Source organism: Mustela lutreola, chromosome 2 (assembly GCF_030435805.1).
Source record: "Mustela lutreola isolate mMusLut2 chromosome 2, mMusLut2.pri, whole genome shotgun sequence".
NCBI classification, from domain to species: Eukaryota; Metazoa; Chordata; class Mammalia; order Carnivora; family Mustelidae; genus Mustela; species Mustela lutreola.
Genome location: NC_081291.1, coordinates 185,485,899 through 185,502,815, shown reverse-complemented (window position 1 = coordinate 185,502,815; position 16,917 = coordinate 185,485,899). Strand labels below are relative to the sequence as shown.

Below are 16,917 nucleotides of genomic sequence, written 5' to 3'. Positions count from 1 at the left end.
ACCGAGAAAGAGTGAGGGAGAGGGGGTAAGTATGGAAACCAAGGCCAGGATAGGCAGGAAATGACAAAATCATGAACTAGCAACCTCTTAGTTAACAGTTTTTATGATACAATGATTCTAGGAATAAAGAGGCAAACCCAAGGAGAGGGTGAGGATGGAATCTGAGAAGAGATTCCAACTCTAAACTGGACATTGTACTAAACTGAGAGCAATGGAAATATCACTATGTTGGACTGAGTATACTCATCATTAATGAGGTTAAGATTTCTGCTATTGGGTAGAAATAAATAATAATTCAGGTTTCTGAAAAACTACACCCCAGCACATCTGAGCTTTAGGGAAAGTTTGATTGTCAGAGTTATACCCATTAGGAAAGCATGCCCTGCTTCTAAGTCAGCATAATCACTTGACAACACCACTGCCTATAGCTCTTCAGTAAGTTGAACATGCTTCCAATTAATTTTATTGCATAGATAAAAGAGGTAATGTGGTAACCGTACACCGGGGAACATGCTGCTGATAAAAAAGAAGAAAACATAAGAACATAAAACCTTGAAGGGTGGGTAGAATATTTTATGACCTGAAAGCCAAGAAATACTTTGATGCATAAATATAGATTTTTCATTTCATAGATACTAAGAGTCTAGAAACTCTTTAGGATCAAAATGCTTGCCATTAAAATAAAAAAAGCTGATAGCTTAGTCCTACATTAAAAAAAAAAAAAAATCTCCTGCTTCTTCCCTGCTTTAATAATACTTATGTATACACAACACTGTGTTGGCTACTGTATCAAAATATCTAACCTTTACCAACAATTCGACATCTAACACGGAAACACTGACAAATGATCACAGAGTGATGCAAGAGACAGTTGTATTATCTTCTCCTACTTTATATAATTTTCATTGGTAATGATCATACAACTGCATTTGTTTGTCTGAGCCCCAGGGCAATCAGTTTAAATGCTAGTTAAGAATTTCTAAATAAAATCTATGTAGGGATAGCACCTTAACACTAAGTGGGAGAAACACAAAGTAGAGGAAACACAAAGTGGGGGAAAAAATAAGAGGGAGAGCTATCCAATTCAGAAACTATGATTTCATTTCAGGTAAATACTTAAAAAATGTTTAACCACTGTGGACATCTCCCTTCATTCTTTTTAAAAACACCTTTTTTTCAAATTCCAAAACACCACAGATTTCTTGCTTAATATCCAGTTACAGGGGATTTAGAAAGTATAAGTTCTACCTAAAAGCCCCTCTCACCACAGAACTCACGAAGTATACTTTAGATGTACACACATACTCATACCACTATTTATACTATGCTGTAACATGCTTATTTCACCTGCTATATTATCTTGGAAAATGTTTTACTCCACATCAGTGCATGTACATGAACCCTTCTGGAGGGATGTAGAATATTTATTCTACCCTGTAGTGTAAATTATCCCATTCTCTATAGATATATATCATTTGGATACACACACGTGTACAAACATACTTGTTACTAATGTGAACATTTTGGCAGATAAGACAAATTCCTGAAAATATGTTTGCATAATTGCTGAACCTCAGCATATATGTTCACTTAAATTTGCATATTTCCATATTTCATTTTGGGTGCTACATGTTTCAGCAAGTTTGTACCAATATTCATCTTATTTTTTACAGATTAAAAGTATATATTTCAATTTGCATTTCTTTTTACCTTAGTAAAGGTAAATATTCTGTGACTATGACATTTCTTCCTCTGTGTCTTATCTTTGGACAATTTCCTATGCATTTAAGAAAGCAATTTTCTCATTTATTTCTAAGTGCTTTTTGTATAGTAGATAAATAAGGGTTATTTTTCTCGTATTTTACAAATATTTTAGCCAGTTCGATGAGCATTAAGCATCTTCACAGTTAGCACTTCAATGTTGGACAATAATTCTTTTGAAAGTCATCACAAACAAAATGTACTCTTGAACCAGACTGAAGAATAAATTTATTATGACACTTGAATTACAATTACCTTCTTATCATTACAACCCTTGCACACTAAAACAATGGTAAGAGATACTTAACTATGGCAGTGAAATAATTTATTAGCAGAGGGATGTCTTTCTGTATATAAAGATGTTTTCTCCAGGCACATTTAGAAGTGACTGAAAAATTTCCATGTAGTCGTACTGTCAGAAACAATGAGGTGAAAACTGTCTAAATACTTGCTAAAATATATTTAAGTTCAGATTCAAGAGACGAGTAGAAATGGAAAACCCGCTGAACCTCATAGACCATAATTTACTACGTTTTTGTCAGAAGCATAGCACCTGCACACCTGAGGCAACCATTGCAGGTGGTAAGCGGGTCAGTGCCCAGGTGTTTCCGCTGCTCCTGTTTTCCCAGACAGCCCCCCCACCCCACCCCTGCAGCCTGCCTGCTGCCTGCCCTCTCACCACCTTCCTCCCTCCGAAGCCACAAACTCTCCTACTCACACAATCACCAGCCATTGCCTTTGGCCATGTCCACTTCCTGGGACTTGTGCAGGTTAAAATGGCCAGCTAGCAGGGACACTGGCAAGTACTCAAACCCTCAGGATATGGAATTACAAATCTGAATGAGTCATTTTAAAATCGATCTCATGGACAAATACAAAATATCAATTACAGAGTTGGGTAGTTTGGGATCATTGTGGCAATTTACTGCACTCAAATTGAAAATCAATTAAGCTCTTAGGTGAGAAACACCGGGGACCAGGAGGGAATATAGACACTGCTCACCAATTCCAAAAGCAGATATACACAACAAAACAAAACAAAACTTCGAAGACAGAGACAAAGAATAAAGGAAAGAGGGAGTGGGGAAGAGCGAAATGAAATACCCTCTGTAATTTCTTCTACAGACTTTCTCCCAGAACTAGAGAGGAGCAAGACCAAAAAATGCTTGAATCACTTTTTGTAACTGAAACCACAAGTTATAATACTCTCAAGAGATTTTAACTATCCAGACATCTGTTGGATAACAAATGCAGCCAAACATGCATCTTTAAAGAGGTTTCTAGGTTATGCAGTGACAGCTTTATGATCCAGAAAATAGATAATCCAACCAGAGGAAGAGCTAATGTGGATTCATTCCTTACTCATAAAAACATAATTAGGGACACAACACCAACACAGGAAACACCATACCTAGGAGGATGAGTTATTTAAAAAGACTCCAAATTTTTTAAAAATTACTTCAGAACTGCAGAAATATAAATGTCTTTTTCTACCCATTTGATTTAAGTAATCAATCTCTCCATTAAAGCAAAACATATTGGAAAATATTCGGTAAGAATGAGGTATGTTGCGTATCAATCATCTACACTGACATCAGTAATTTCTCATCTTACTTAGATATGATATAAACACAAGCTCGTTCTGACATTTTCCAGAAGGGATTGTCCAATCCAAGCAAACAGAAATGGGGCTTCAAAGATTCTGAAGATGCCAAGCATCACCTGATACAGTTCAGGCAAAGCAACCATGAAAATAAGCCTTGTAACACATGCTTAGAGTTGACAAAAATTATGAAAGTAAACACATAGTATATCAAGCTGTATCCAAACAAAGAATGGTATGGTTTGCCCCTAACAGTCTCTCATAAGACTTTTTTTGGTCGTCTTTTTGCCAAGGAATTCACAACATGCTGGCCACAGACAACTGTTTGTGAAACCTTATATTGTTGATAAATAGAACAATAAGAATTAGACAGCCTGGAAGGGAATAAAAAGAATCTGTAAATTCCGCAAGCTGTAAAGAATTTTTGTATGGAATCTTTGCAGCCTATTTGAAAACTGATGTGAAACTGTCTGGGAACAAGTTCTGAAACAGATTTCTTCATTTGAGCTGTTTCTTTTAGAGGTACCCCTATATGTGATATGATATGAGCAAAGCATTACTGAAAAGATAATTTGTGAACACAAAATACCCTGACCCTGAAATAGGACTTTTAATTCTTTGAGCGGTTCTCCATTAAGAATCAAACTAGAATATCCTGGGAGGGTTTTGTTTTGTTTTGTTTTGTTTTTCAACCTCTACACCTCTCCTCTCAGAAGAGCACATATGGTTCTCTCAGGAAGACACGGTGTAGTTTGAAAAAATACCCAACTGCCAACCATAACTAGTTGGCGAGGTCTCCGTTAAGAAAACAGTCAAAAGTTGATGGCATTTCCTAGTTTTGCTTGCAGTTCTTGGGAAAATATTTCAGAGATCAAAAGATGCTACCCCATTTACAGAGCAATAAATAGAAACTTGTTCACAAAATTAATACTGCAATGGAAAAATGAATCAGTTTTTAGTTCACAACTTTCAAAGATTAGCATATTAATGGAGTTTGGTGAGTCTATCTATACTCTAACTGCCTCATTCTGCTCATAAAATTTCCTTTTGATCTATATGAGTGATGAGGACAAATATCTCAACAGTACTTAATTCCAAAGGGATAGGATCCGTTTTCTAGTATGTTCTCAGTCCACAAGGCAGAGTGCTATAGACAGGAAAACAAGAGAACAAAAAACTTGTTTAAAAATGTCTTAAAGATGCACATCCTGATATTCCTTCAAATTCTTTTTTTTTTTAATTTTTATTATACCTCTCCCTTTTTGTCTGCCCAACCAATACAAAAGTACCCAGTTTTCACTGGATGGCCAATACCAGCAAACAGCAGTATTAGGAAATTTAGCTCTAGTGAACATAAAAATTATTCTTTTCTTTAAGATTTTATTTATTTATTTATTTATTTATTTATTTATTATTTTAGAGAGAGGGAGAGAAAGAAAGATCGATCGATCAGTCGATCAGGGGAAAGGGGCAGAGGAAGAGACAGAAACCTAAGCAGATCCTATGCTGAGTGTGCAGCCAGATGCAAGGCTCAATCACATGATCCCAAGATCAGACCTGAGCCAACACCGAGAGCCAGACGCTCAGTGGAGTGTGCCGCATATCACAGCTATTCTTCAGGAACAGAAGCAAATTTAGGTAGACAGGGAGTGACAGGCATTCAATGCTTGCATCTCAGTTATTCATGATGTCTCACATCTCCAGTATTCTTTTTCTGTTTGAAATGCAATATATTTAGTAAGAATAATGAGAGCTTTTGTTCTCCCTCATGTGCACCATCTAGGAAACACAACCATGTGCAATCGTTCATTGGAATCTCCCAGCTGTGACAGAGTAAGAAGTATCATCTCTATTCTGCAGCAAAGGAAGGGGATGAACATACAGGTTATAAGACTTGCTCAACATCATGCAGCTAAGTGGTGATGTGGGTCTTGGAATTTATTTTTTTGGTCCTCTGCTTTTCCCATACACATCTCTAGACACACATTTCTACATGTCTGCAAAGATTAAAGCTCTCTGTACTGGGGTGCCTGGGTGGCTCAGCGGGTTGAAGCCTCTGCCTTTGGCTCAGGTCATAATCTCAGGGTTCTGGGATCGAGTCCCACATCCGGGCTCTATGCTCAGCGGGGAGCCTGCTTCCTCTCTCTCTGCCTGCTTCTGCCTGCTTGTGATCTCTGTCAAATAAATAAACAAAACTTAAAAAAAAAAAAAAAAGTTCTCTGTACTGACCACCATTTTTATGACCCCCTAAATGATTGGGGGGAGGGGATAGTAAATCATCAGTTAGATCAATCTCATCTCTCCTTGCCTCTTTCTCTTTTACACACACACACACACACCATTATTAGTATTATTATGCAAATAATCTCAGACCATCTGGAATCCTCTCAGAAGGCTCCTGCACTTGCTCTGTAAAGTAGGAGGAGGCTCTAAGAGACAAAATCCCCATGCCATGGGCACTGTGACATTATGGCACCATTCAGAGGAGGAAGGCCCAGAAGACAGCATGGGCAAGATCTACATGGAATTGGGAGAGCAGGGGAAATTCATTAAGGCTCTACAGAATCCAGCCATGGATACTTGAAACTGACAGCAGTGCTCTGGAATGCGTTTCTCCCTCTGATTCACCATCCAGTTACTTTTCATGCAGATCTCACTCTCTGGCTGGGATCTCCTGGCATTTTGCATGCATCTCAGAGATGGTTTCCATTACCCTTCTGGTCACGAAACTGTCATTCTGGACATATGCCCTATACAACTAACACCATTTAGGAGTGTGTAAATACTTTAACATACCTTCAATTTTTTTTTTTTTTTCTCTCAGTGGAAAATAGGATTATGACATAAGTCAAAGAAAAAGAAAAACAATTAGTTGTTAATTACTTGAGTATTGTTATCAAATCATAATAAACTTTAAAAAAGTCCAGAGAAAGTATAGTTCAAAAAACATGCCAACATATACATTCTTTTTCAGCTGCAACTATTGCTTTGTGACATCTTCACTATCCTAGGTTAGATGATGTCCTCAAGGTAAGTATCCAGAAATCTATAAATTTTTATTGAATAGCATAATTGCCACTGAAAAATCACATAGTCTCAGGGCAGGCTTCTATATAATATGCCATTTAATATGTCTACCTGCTGAAATCAAATTATAAGAAGTAAGCTTCTGTGTCTATCTTATGTTAAAACATGATTACGGCCAATTTCCTAATTTCCTCATCACTTAAAAAATTACTAAAAATGACAGGAAAGGCTTCAATAAATCCCTAACCCTATAGCCTCCAGAATTTAGACAACTAATATATATGCTCCTTGAGAAGACGTGAAGAGGAAAGGAAGGAAACTGCTTTTAGCTGAGCACCAACCACATATATTACTTTGGTGTCCTCTCTTCCCTAGAATAAAAACTACCTTAGTGCTTTAATATTTTATATAGATCATACTGTCCTGTCAACTACTACTGTGGCTTTCTGACAATTTCTATCCAAACTTAGCATTTTTCTCACTCATTGTAAAGCCTGCAACTGGAGCATTAAGATATCAAATAAATATCCAAGTGTACTGGGTTGATAACTATTGGTTTCCTGTAAGGTTTTTTGTTTGTTTGTTTGTTTGTTTGTTTTCGCAAATGTATATGTTTAGAGAGAGAAATGATTTCCAAGAGATCAGTGGGTATAACGCTCTATGATTTGAATCCCTTGGATAGCCCCAATGAAATTCAAAAATTAGTAACATTTTACAAGGGGATGTTAAAATAGTTTAGCACGGTTACTTTTGAGAACTTTCATGCAATCACAATCTTCGTTGCCCAGGCTTGTCAGCACCAGACCACCTACAAGAAAGTGCAGGTTTTGAGATGTGATCTAGAGAGATGGCAAAGTTACAGGCTGAAAGGAAAAGCAAGTGGTAACTTGATGTCCACCTCTCTTTCAGGGAGGGAAACTGCCTATTTGCTGCTCTAGTTCACTAGCTACTTTCCATCCTGACTTCTATTTCCTGTATTTGATAAAACAAAGACGGATGTTCCTCCTCATGGATTGCAACGTAAAGCATCCACATAGTATTGAACAAGACTGACCACCATGGTCTTAACAGCTAAAGTCATTTGATCAGCCTATTTCAAAGGGAACAGTATAAAACAATTTTGAGCAATAATATTTTACATTGCTTCAAAATACAATTCTGCCTTTTGTGAATGAGGTCCCTTTTGTAAAATCTTCAGATAAGAAGATTAAAATTAAATGCATTTTGTGAAATGTAGTATACAGGACTTATGAAAAAATTTTCCAAGAAACATGTAAGGTTGATTCTTTATCAGACACCAAGTATCCATGGAGAGGACAAAAATAGATAAAAAGGACATTTGGTTACTCCTAACTTCCCCACTGGTGCCCAATGCTCCCTACCCATTATCAAAATTTAAGTTCTCAAAGAATGTTTTCCAGGCCTTTTAAAGAGTAACTCTATTCAGAGGTTAATCAAGGCCATTATTGTGAAAGTTTCTTCAGAAATAATATGTTTATGCCTTTACATCTGAAGGAATACTAGAAACGTAGCTTCTTGTACCTATGGAAAATTTCATAGCCTGTATCCAGCAAGTTATTTTAAGATCTAGTAGCTACTGTTTTTCTGTCTAACAAGGGTCAATGTCCCATGCTGTAATACATAATCTTGATTTCACTCAATAATTGAAGATATGCTCATTAGTGATACTGTTTAGTATCTGGCTATAATCATAGTTTGGGGCAGAATCATTTAATGATCTCCTTAAAAAAATCTACTACTTATGCAAATGTATGGTTAATGCTTATAAGACAAATTTTTTAAGAAGCCAGAAGATACATCAACATATATTAACATTAGGCTATTTAAATGTATTTCAGCAAAAAGAAATCATTTATGTATATTTTATATTGAGTTATTGTGGCATTCCTCAAGGTAAAAAATGATAAATTTGTAACAAAACTGTAACTAAAAATCATGAGGAATCCTAAGAAAAATAAATCTGTGGCTGTGCAGATAAAAACAATCTCAAGCCATGAGCAGCTTATGTTTATAGAGAAGAAGTCATAGTACAAAGCACGACCCTTTTTCCTTTTGGTAACTTTAAATATAGCGGATGAAGTGGAACTTAAAAATAAAATAAACTTTGTATTTCAGTAAAAAGTCCTCATGAACAAATCTTTGCTTACAAAAATTAATTCAAACTGGTTGGGATGAATTACATTGTATATTTTATGTTAAGTAAATTATTGGCAATAACAGGAAAGAAGAATGACAGCATTTCAGTGAAATAAATTATATGATTATGGTCACTGAACAGTGAATACTGCAACAGAATTTACTTAATGTCATTGTAAAATTTCTGAGCATGATAGAGATAGATCTTATTTTTATGTACATAGCTAATAATATGTTGTATCATAATCAATAAGATAAAATCAAGAAATATAGAAGTATGCAAAAGAAAAAGTAAAGTTCTCTCTCGACCCCCAAATTTCACCCCTACGTACATACCCAGAAGAACTGAGAGCATCGCTTGACAGAAAATCAGTACATGGGTGTTCATAACAGCGTCATTCATATTAGTGAAAAAGCAGGAACGAATCAATGAAAAAATGGTAAGCAAAATGTGCTGTGTCTATACGATAGAATAGTACCTACTCCTAAAAAGGAACGAAGTTCCGATATATGCTACGTGGATGAATCTAGAAAACACAGGCTAAGTGAAAGGAGTAAGATATAAAAGGCCACATACCATGTGACTACATTCATAAGAAATGTCCAAAGTAGAAAAATCCATGGAGGTAGAAAGTAGATTAGTGGTTGCCAGGGCACAGAAGGAAGAAGGAATATGTATGGGGATATGTTTTATATCCCTAAGATATAGGGATTTCTTGTTGAAGTGATGGAAATGTTCTGGAATTAAATCGTGAGGACAGTTGCACAACATCATGAACGTACTAAAAGCACCCAATGGCTCACTTTAAAATGGTAAAGCATCTGATATGTAAAATGTAGTTCAATAACATATATTTAAAAATTTATTTATTTGAGAGAGAGAAAGAGCATGGTGGGCAGGGGCAGAGAGAGAAGGAGAGAATCCCAAAGCAGACTCCATGCCCAGAGCAGAGCCCAATGCCGGGCTCGATCCCATGACCCTGAGATTATGACCCCAAACCAAAATCAAAAGTCAGAGGCTTAACTTGACTAAGTCAGCCAGGAGCCCCATCAAGAACATATTTTTTAAAGCTACAAAAAGTAGGGGCTTGATCACCTTCCCTTGAGAGCTAAAATTTAAAGAGTACCTATTATCCTCAAAGCACATTTGTAAATGTTTTACTTCTTCAATTCATTTAATCCTCAATACAACCCTATGAAGCATCTTTTAAAGATAAGGAATTTGAGGCACCAAAGTGGTTAAGTAATTTGCACAAAGTCCTGCAGCTACTAAGTGACAGAGTGGGGCTTCTAAAACCAGGCAGTCTGGCTTCAAAGCTCAGGCCACACACTAATTGCCAGGAGCAATGACCATTAAAAGTTGTGATATATGCTTCCAGATAATTTTTATTGAGGGAGTACAGGCACACACATGCATATGTGTGGGTGTAGACAGATAAGAGTGATACATATGGAACTATACCAGAGGCCAGCAAACTCCAGCCCACAGGCCAAATCAGGCTCACTTCTGTTTATACACAGCCCATGAGCTAAGAGTGGAAGAATGGGATTTATGTTTTTACATGACTGAGAAAGAAGGAAATACAAAAAGAAGAGTAGCATTTCACAACTGCATGAAAAGCATTTCATGACAAATAAAATTAAAATATCAGTGTCCATCACTGAAGTTTTAATGGGACACAGACATCTTCATTTCTCTAAGTTCTGCCTGCGGCTATACACACACTACACTGTAAACACAGAGTTGAGTAGTGGTGACAAACAGAGATCGTGTGACCCTGCAAAGCACTGACTATTTCTACCAGGCCCTTTATAGAAAACTTCTGCTGACTCTTGGATTATACCATACATGATACTCCAAAACTTCCTTTGTCACTAAGCATTATATCATTTGAGTCTTCCAGATTTCCTTAATTTCTTTAAATGGCTACAAAATAAAAATGTACCTAAACTTATTTAAACCTTTCCCCTACAGATGAAAACGTCATAGCCTTTACCAAATTGCTCTCAACATAGTCGGATTAATTTATTTGCCTCCTAACGGGATGTGAAAATGGCCTATATTTTGGTGGCCTAGGTAGCTGCACTTTGAGGAGTTTCAAATGTGTATCACCTGAATACAAGCTCTTCCCCTGATTACTCAGGAGCCACACAGTGTTGCTGCTGAGTCCTGAGCTAAGCCACTGTTTGGGACTACCTGGTCTAGTCAACTCTGCATAACCTGTATGGAGGAACCCACCTCGAATTCTTTTCAACTATCCTACCTTCCTGGCTTGGGAATATGACAGAGAAACTTCTGTTCTTTTTACATCGTTGGAAAAGTGGAAAGGTAGCTACCATTCATTCTTCAGTTGTTCCCCTGCCGTGAGCGTCAGACACCTCCCTAATCCATGCTGAGACTTGGGAATTACCTTCAGCAGAATAAAGTCACTTTGCCTTATGTCCTGTCCGCTTTCCAGAGAAACAAATACATCCAGTAACTGGTCAATGCAGACGTATAAAAGCCCATCCACCTTGACTTAAAGTAGGACAATTAAGAAGTACAATCCCAACTCCAGAGCTTCTTATAGAATCCATTGAGTCTCAGTTGAATGTAATCGTAGGGATTCTCTTGCCCAATTCTCCCATTGCAGAGAGATGTTTTCCTGAGAACTCTACCCCATAAATGGTCTATAATCAAATCTGCATCTTCGAGTCTGTTTTCCTGGGGAAACTGACCTAAAGCACTCCGCTATAACTCTTCCCAGAAAAAGAGAGATGCGATATTTGATAGGACGTCTGGCCTTAGGAGAAGAAAATGAGTACATATGGCTCAGCCCCTGCCCCAGTCTCTCTCTCAGGCCAGCACCTGAAAGGCACACCCTCCTCCTGCTTCTGCCCTTTGCAGGGAGGACACACCACGTTCATGCCACAGACCATCTTTTCAAGGCAAATCTGGGCAACCATCAACCTCTTTTCACAGCAATGAGGCTTTAAATTACATGACAAGGAAGAGGGCTAAGGGAATCTTTTCTGAAGTCTAGATATTTTCTAGGATGGAATCTCCCAGAATCTAATCTTAGGGGAAGACACTAGAAGTCCAATGGTGGGAGTAAAATGAATCAAGGACCTCCAATTCAGCCTGATCAATGATTATGCCTATAACGTGATCTTTATCTGCTTTATTTCTTCAACTTTGTTTTCTCAGTTGGATCAAAGCTATGGGACATCCTAAACCACACTGGCAAAGAGAAGAGTAACACTATGTACCTTCCAACAGACAAACCTGCATTCCTTATTATTAACAGTGTAATAGGCTTAATAGTCAAATGTACCTGTATTTATGGGGAGATCGTACCCTAGCAACTTTTTAGATTTGGGGTAGGTTTTAGTTCAGATCCAGCTTGGGCATTTAGATTTAAGAAGCAGTTTTCAAATAGGAAAACTGAAACTTGTTTCCTTATTGCTAATGAATCTAGATACATCTAGCTCAGATTTAGTTTAAGAATTAAAAGCAATAATATAAATAAAGTACCTCTGGCAATACCTTATATGTAGGTACTCAATAAATGTTAATTCACAGCTCAGTAAGTCTTAAGAACTACTTATATTAGACCCAAATGGGTCCACTGTAGATTTTTTGAAAAGAACAAAAATCCTCCCTTCTCCACTTCCAAAAGGCAGCATAATCTTTCATCCTGCAAAGACTATTTCAAGTCAAAATTCTGAACTATGAGTATGTGAATAAAGCTCACACCCAAAATAAGGAGGAGTGCAGAAGTAGGTAGCAGATGAGAGTAGAAACAGAGAGCAAAGGCGGCAATCACTGTCACTTTTCCCCTTTACGTTGGGCAATGCACAGTCTATACACCAAGTGTCTGTGACCCTCCCAGCATTCATATGTTAAATGTTAACCCCCAAAGCGATGGTATGAAGGAGGGGGCACATGATTAGGGAAGTGATTAGGTCAGGAAAGCAGAGCCTTCTTTAATGGGATTAGTGCCCTTACAAAAGAGAGTCCTGAGAATTCCCTGGTCTCTTCTACCAGCTGAGGACACAGTGCCGAGAAGCAGAGAGTGGACCCTTAACCGACACTGAATGTGCTGGCACCTTGATCTCAGACTTTCCAGCTTCCAGCACTGTGAAAATGAAATGTTTGTTGTTTAAGCCCCCCAGTGTACAGTATTGTGTTATAGCGGCCTGGACTGACTACGAAAGGAGAAAATATTTCCTATGCCCACTAAGAGCGCTGTTAGCTCTGGCCACATAGATACCCCAGAAGTGAGATAGGGAAGAGCCTCCAGAGACTGGCTGCCATGATGGCAGTTACCAAACTGGGACTCTAATCTGATCCCATTCCGGGCATTAACCCACTTAAGAAATGCCTTCATTCTGCATAGTATGTGGCAATGAAAGGAAGCTTGTGATCAGCCCCATCTCGTTCTCTTCTTCTACACAGAGAGAGAATCAAGTGCCCTGATTGTTTAGAGAAGCAGCTTAAACTCAGGGACTTAATAAGAAGCTGAAACAGGTCAGTTTAAACAACAAGCAACACTGGAAAGCTCAGCAGAGAACCAGTTTACCAAAACAAGAATGTTCATGTACATCAGGGCACAGCAACTTAATGCTAAGCAATGATTACTCCAGGGAGTCCTTTGCTGCGAACCAGCAACCAGGTGAAAGACCTTGCACACTAAGAATAAAACTAAGAAAACTAGAAAAACTAAGAAAAGAATGAGCTTCTTTAAACTTCTGGAAAGAAAGTCCTAATATGGGGCGCCTGGGTGGCTCAGTGGGTTAAAGTTTCTGCCTTTGGCTCACATCATGATCCCAGGGTCCTGGGATGGAGCCCCACATCTGGGCTCTCTGCTCAGCAGGGAGCCTGATTCCTCCTGCCGCTCTGCCTACTTGTGATCTCAGCCTGTCAAATAAATAAAATCTTAAAAACAACAACAAAAAAAGTCTTAATATATCACAAAGTATTCCAGGAAAAGAACCTGGGATTGGAGGTGGAGGTGGGTGACTTCGGAATGTAAACTCCGGGGATGTAATCAATGACTTGTGTTTTAGCCTCTGATGCCTCTGATTTTTGTGAACTCAAAACCACTAATACTATTAAGATGAGTAGTCTGATCTAAAAGCCAAGATCAAACATTTAACACCATGACTTTCAGAACTAGTGAATTCCAGAGAGGAGCTGAAGGCTCTGTGAAGAAACATTTGCCCTACCAATTTTATCGAAATCTGTTGAATACAAACTTTATAGGAGTCTTTTAAGTCTTGTGCTATTTAAAACAGAGCGAGAGAGAGACAGGGAGGAGGAGAAGGTAAAGGAAGGAAGACAAGGGAATTCCAATTCTTTTTTTTTTTTTTTTATTCCAATTCTTTAAAACATGCTCCCTAATTCTTTGCAAAAGACCACGATTATATTCCATGGCTTATATCCCAGGAAGCAGTTTTATAAATCCTAAGTAAAACCTGACAAAGAGGAGAGAAGGTAAAATTACCGAAGCATACTGCTTTTGAATTCTATTCGGCAATATACATGGTACAGAGCACAGAGACAGTGGAGATTTTAAAAAATGTGTTCAATTCTTTGTAAACATAAGGTAGTAGAGATTCCACTTCAAAGACACAGGTTTCTAGTTTAAGAAATGAGAAAAAATTTCTGCCACCTTCCGCAAGCTAGTCACCCTGCTTCCGCAAGGAGTGCAGAAGTCGATGTATTGTCAACGCTCAGTTTTATATAGAAGACAACAAATATTTCAAAATATTTAAAAACATCCTCCCCATTTCTATATTTAGGTCTTTACTGTGGCTTCTTTTTATGTAAAGGACGACATTCCCCAGCTCACCTGTTTCAAACCCCACACTTGGCACTAAGTCCACGGTTCCATGAAAGGCTCCGGCCCACGCTGAGGTAGCAGTGGTGACTGTAGTCGGATCTGTCTTTGTGATGTCACACTGGGGAGCAGGAATCCTGGCCGCACGCACTGAGGGCATCAGCAGGGGCCCGTAGGACGGATCCAGGGCAGAGCCAGCAGAAGGGTGGTGGTGGTGGTGGTGGGGATGGCGGTGGTGCATGTGGGCACTGGGGTGGTGGTGTCGCATGTATACGTCATGCATGTGGCTGTAGGACGGGCTCACCTGAGATGCCAAAGGATAGTGCCAGGGCTCGGACACGGGAGGGGGCGGGGCCGGGCCAGTCTGATGCAGCCCGTGTCCTGGCCAGGGGCTGGGGTCAGCTGCGGTAAAGGTGCCAGGGGGTGCAGTGACCTGGAAGTCAGGATGAACACCCCCCAAGCAGGGTGCAGATGGGGGCTGGTAAGAGCTGGTCCAAAAGGAAGTCGGGAAACTACTCCGCTGGCTTGAGAGAGTTGAGCTGTCTGAGAAGACAGAAAAATTATTTACATAAGATTCAGTTCCAGGATAGACTTGCCTCTACTTGTCCCATATTTTACAAGCCGGCTCATTAGTATTCACTCTTTTCTCCCCACACAGAGGTAAACCGATATTAGGCAAGTCTCTGATATCCCATACCAAGTCAATGCACACAGTGCAAGGTGCTGAGTGAGTGACCCCCCCCCCCACCTCTTGTTCATTTCCTGCTGGGTGGTTTGCTGCGATTGGGTCTGGGCAGAGGTCACAGGTACAAACATCACAGGTAAAGAAACTTATGCCCTTGTATGTGAGTCAAGTAGATTGGAAATGCTGATATCTATCGAACTTCTTATAAATGCAAATGCAATTTTCATTCAAACCACATTTTAATGCTGAAAGTGATAAACAGAAATATGATCACACTGAATTACCTACGCTCACCAACACTCATTCCCCATCAAGAAGAGCGCAGCCCAAGCTTATTTTTTCTGTAGAAGTCTGGGAGTCTCGGATTGAGAATAATAGTTGTTGATATTTAGTAACAGTGACCAAATGCCCAATCCTAGTCCTGGGGCTTTTCACGGATGATGCTATTGGATCGTCATGCCAATAAGGTAGTTATTGTTATTACCCCCAGTCTAGAGAGATGGAAACTGAGGCAGGGAAGAAGACCAAGACTGCACAGCTGGCAAGTAAGAGACGAGGCTCTGAAGGCAGGTGGCCTGCCTCAGTGGCTGGCACACTTCATAACTGTGCCATAAGAGGGCACAAGTGCAACCGGGACATGAAAATCTAGCATTCAGTGATGACCATGAGTGGGGGAGATTCAAGTAGGGTGCACAAGTAGGAGAAGGGGTTAGGCAGAGGGGTAACACAAAAACAAACAAACAAACACAAACAAAAAACCACTTAGAGATAAAGTGGGAAACCACCCCCACAATTATTCAGTTAAATTTCTCCACTCAATCATCGTATTTGTAGATGACCTACTATGTGTCAAGTATAGGGAGGTCAGGGATGGCCAAAAAGATCACAATCTAGCAGGGGACAGATAAGTAAACGTCATTGTGACCTGGTAGGGGTTCCCATAACGGAGAGAACAGAGAGTGGGAACAGAGGCAGCCTAAGAAAAAATAAATTACAAAAGTGGGTAGGACTAGCCTTGTGAAGAGGCTGGGAAGAGTAATTTAGGCAAATAAAGTATGTGTAAAAGGCCAAACATCACACACACACACACACATATACAAAATAGCATATGAGGAAAAAAGAATTGTGTGGGCAGAAGGTGGCAAAAAATTAGACTAAAAAGTCAGACTGGGTCCAAGAAAGGCTAAGATGGGCTTTTCCAGCCATGTAATGAATGTGGGCACTGTCCTGAGGAAGTGCCAGTGAGCTCTGAAGGGTTTTAACCCAGGGAGTAATACAGTCAGATCTATGACTGGAAAGATCCACAACTCCAGCTACGGCCAGCTGTCTACGGTGGGGTTATAAAAGAACAAGCTCAGGACTAGGAGTCTAGAGAGCTCAGCCAGAGAGCTAGCACCTACCAATTACCTTATCTGATTTCATGACCTCAAATGGATCTGTTGATCTCTCCATGGCTCAGTTTCTTCCATATGAGGTATCTCAATTAAAATTCCAAATATTTTCTGGCTCTATGTTTCTATCATTCTGTGAAGTGGCCTATGATGTCTATCTATAGATGAAGATAAGGTTGCTTAGCCCATGAGTCATGCGTGGATAATAAGATGGTATTTTCATACAAAGTTCCACAGAAGAGAACCTAGCTAGATCTTTTCTTTGAGTGAAGAAAATCCCAAGAAGTACTCTGAAACAGAAGTATTCAGAAGTCTGACATAGCCATGTTCTCACTTCATAAATTTTCAGGTCATAGTTTTCTGACCGCAGAGGAAAGCTTCCATAACCTGAACCAGCCACTGTATATATAATTTGACTAACTAATTAGGATATCACCATGGTGTTCAAATGTTTCCTTTCTCCAGCTTCCC

At 39.1% G+C, this 16,917-nt stretch overlaps 1 protein-coding gene across 6 annotated transcripts in view; it reads right to left on the bottom strand.

Moving 5' to 3' along the window:
• The window catches only part of VGLL3 (vestigial like family member 3), a 48,944-nt gene that overhangs the window by 11,904 nt on the left and 20,123 nt on the right, over positions 1-16,917 (bottom strand). For all 6 annotated transcript variants that reach the window (XR_009351166.1, XR_009351165.1, XM_059164438.1 and 3 more), the window contains exon 3: positions 14,383-14,913. Coding sequence is in view for 4 of the 6 variants with exons in the window: in XM_059164438.1 (XP_059020421.1) it covers positions 14,383-14,913 (531 nt within the window). In the remaining 2 variants the exon portion in view is untranslated. The remainder of the gene's footprint in view (positions 1-14,382; positions 14,914-16,917) is intronic.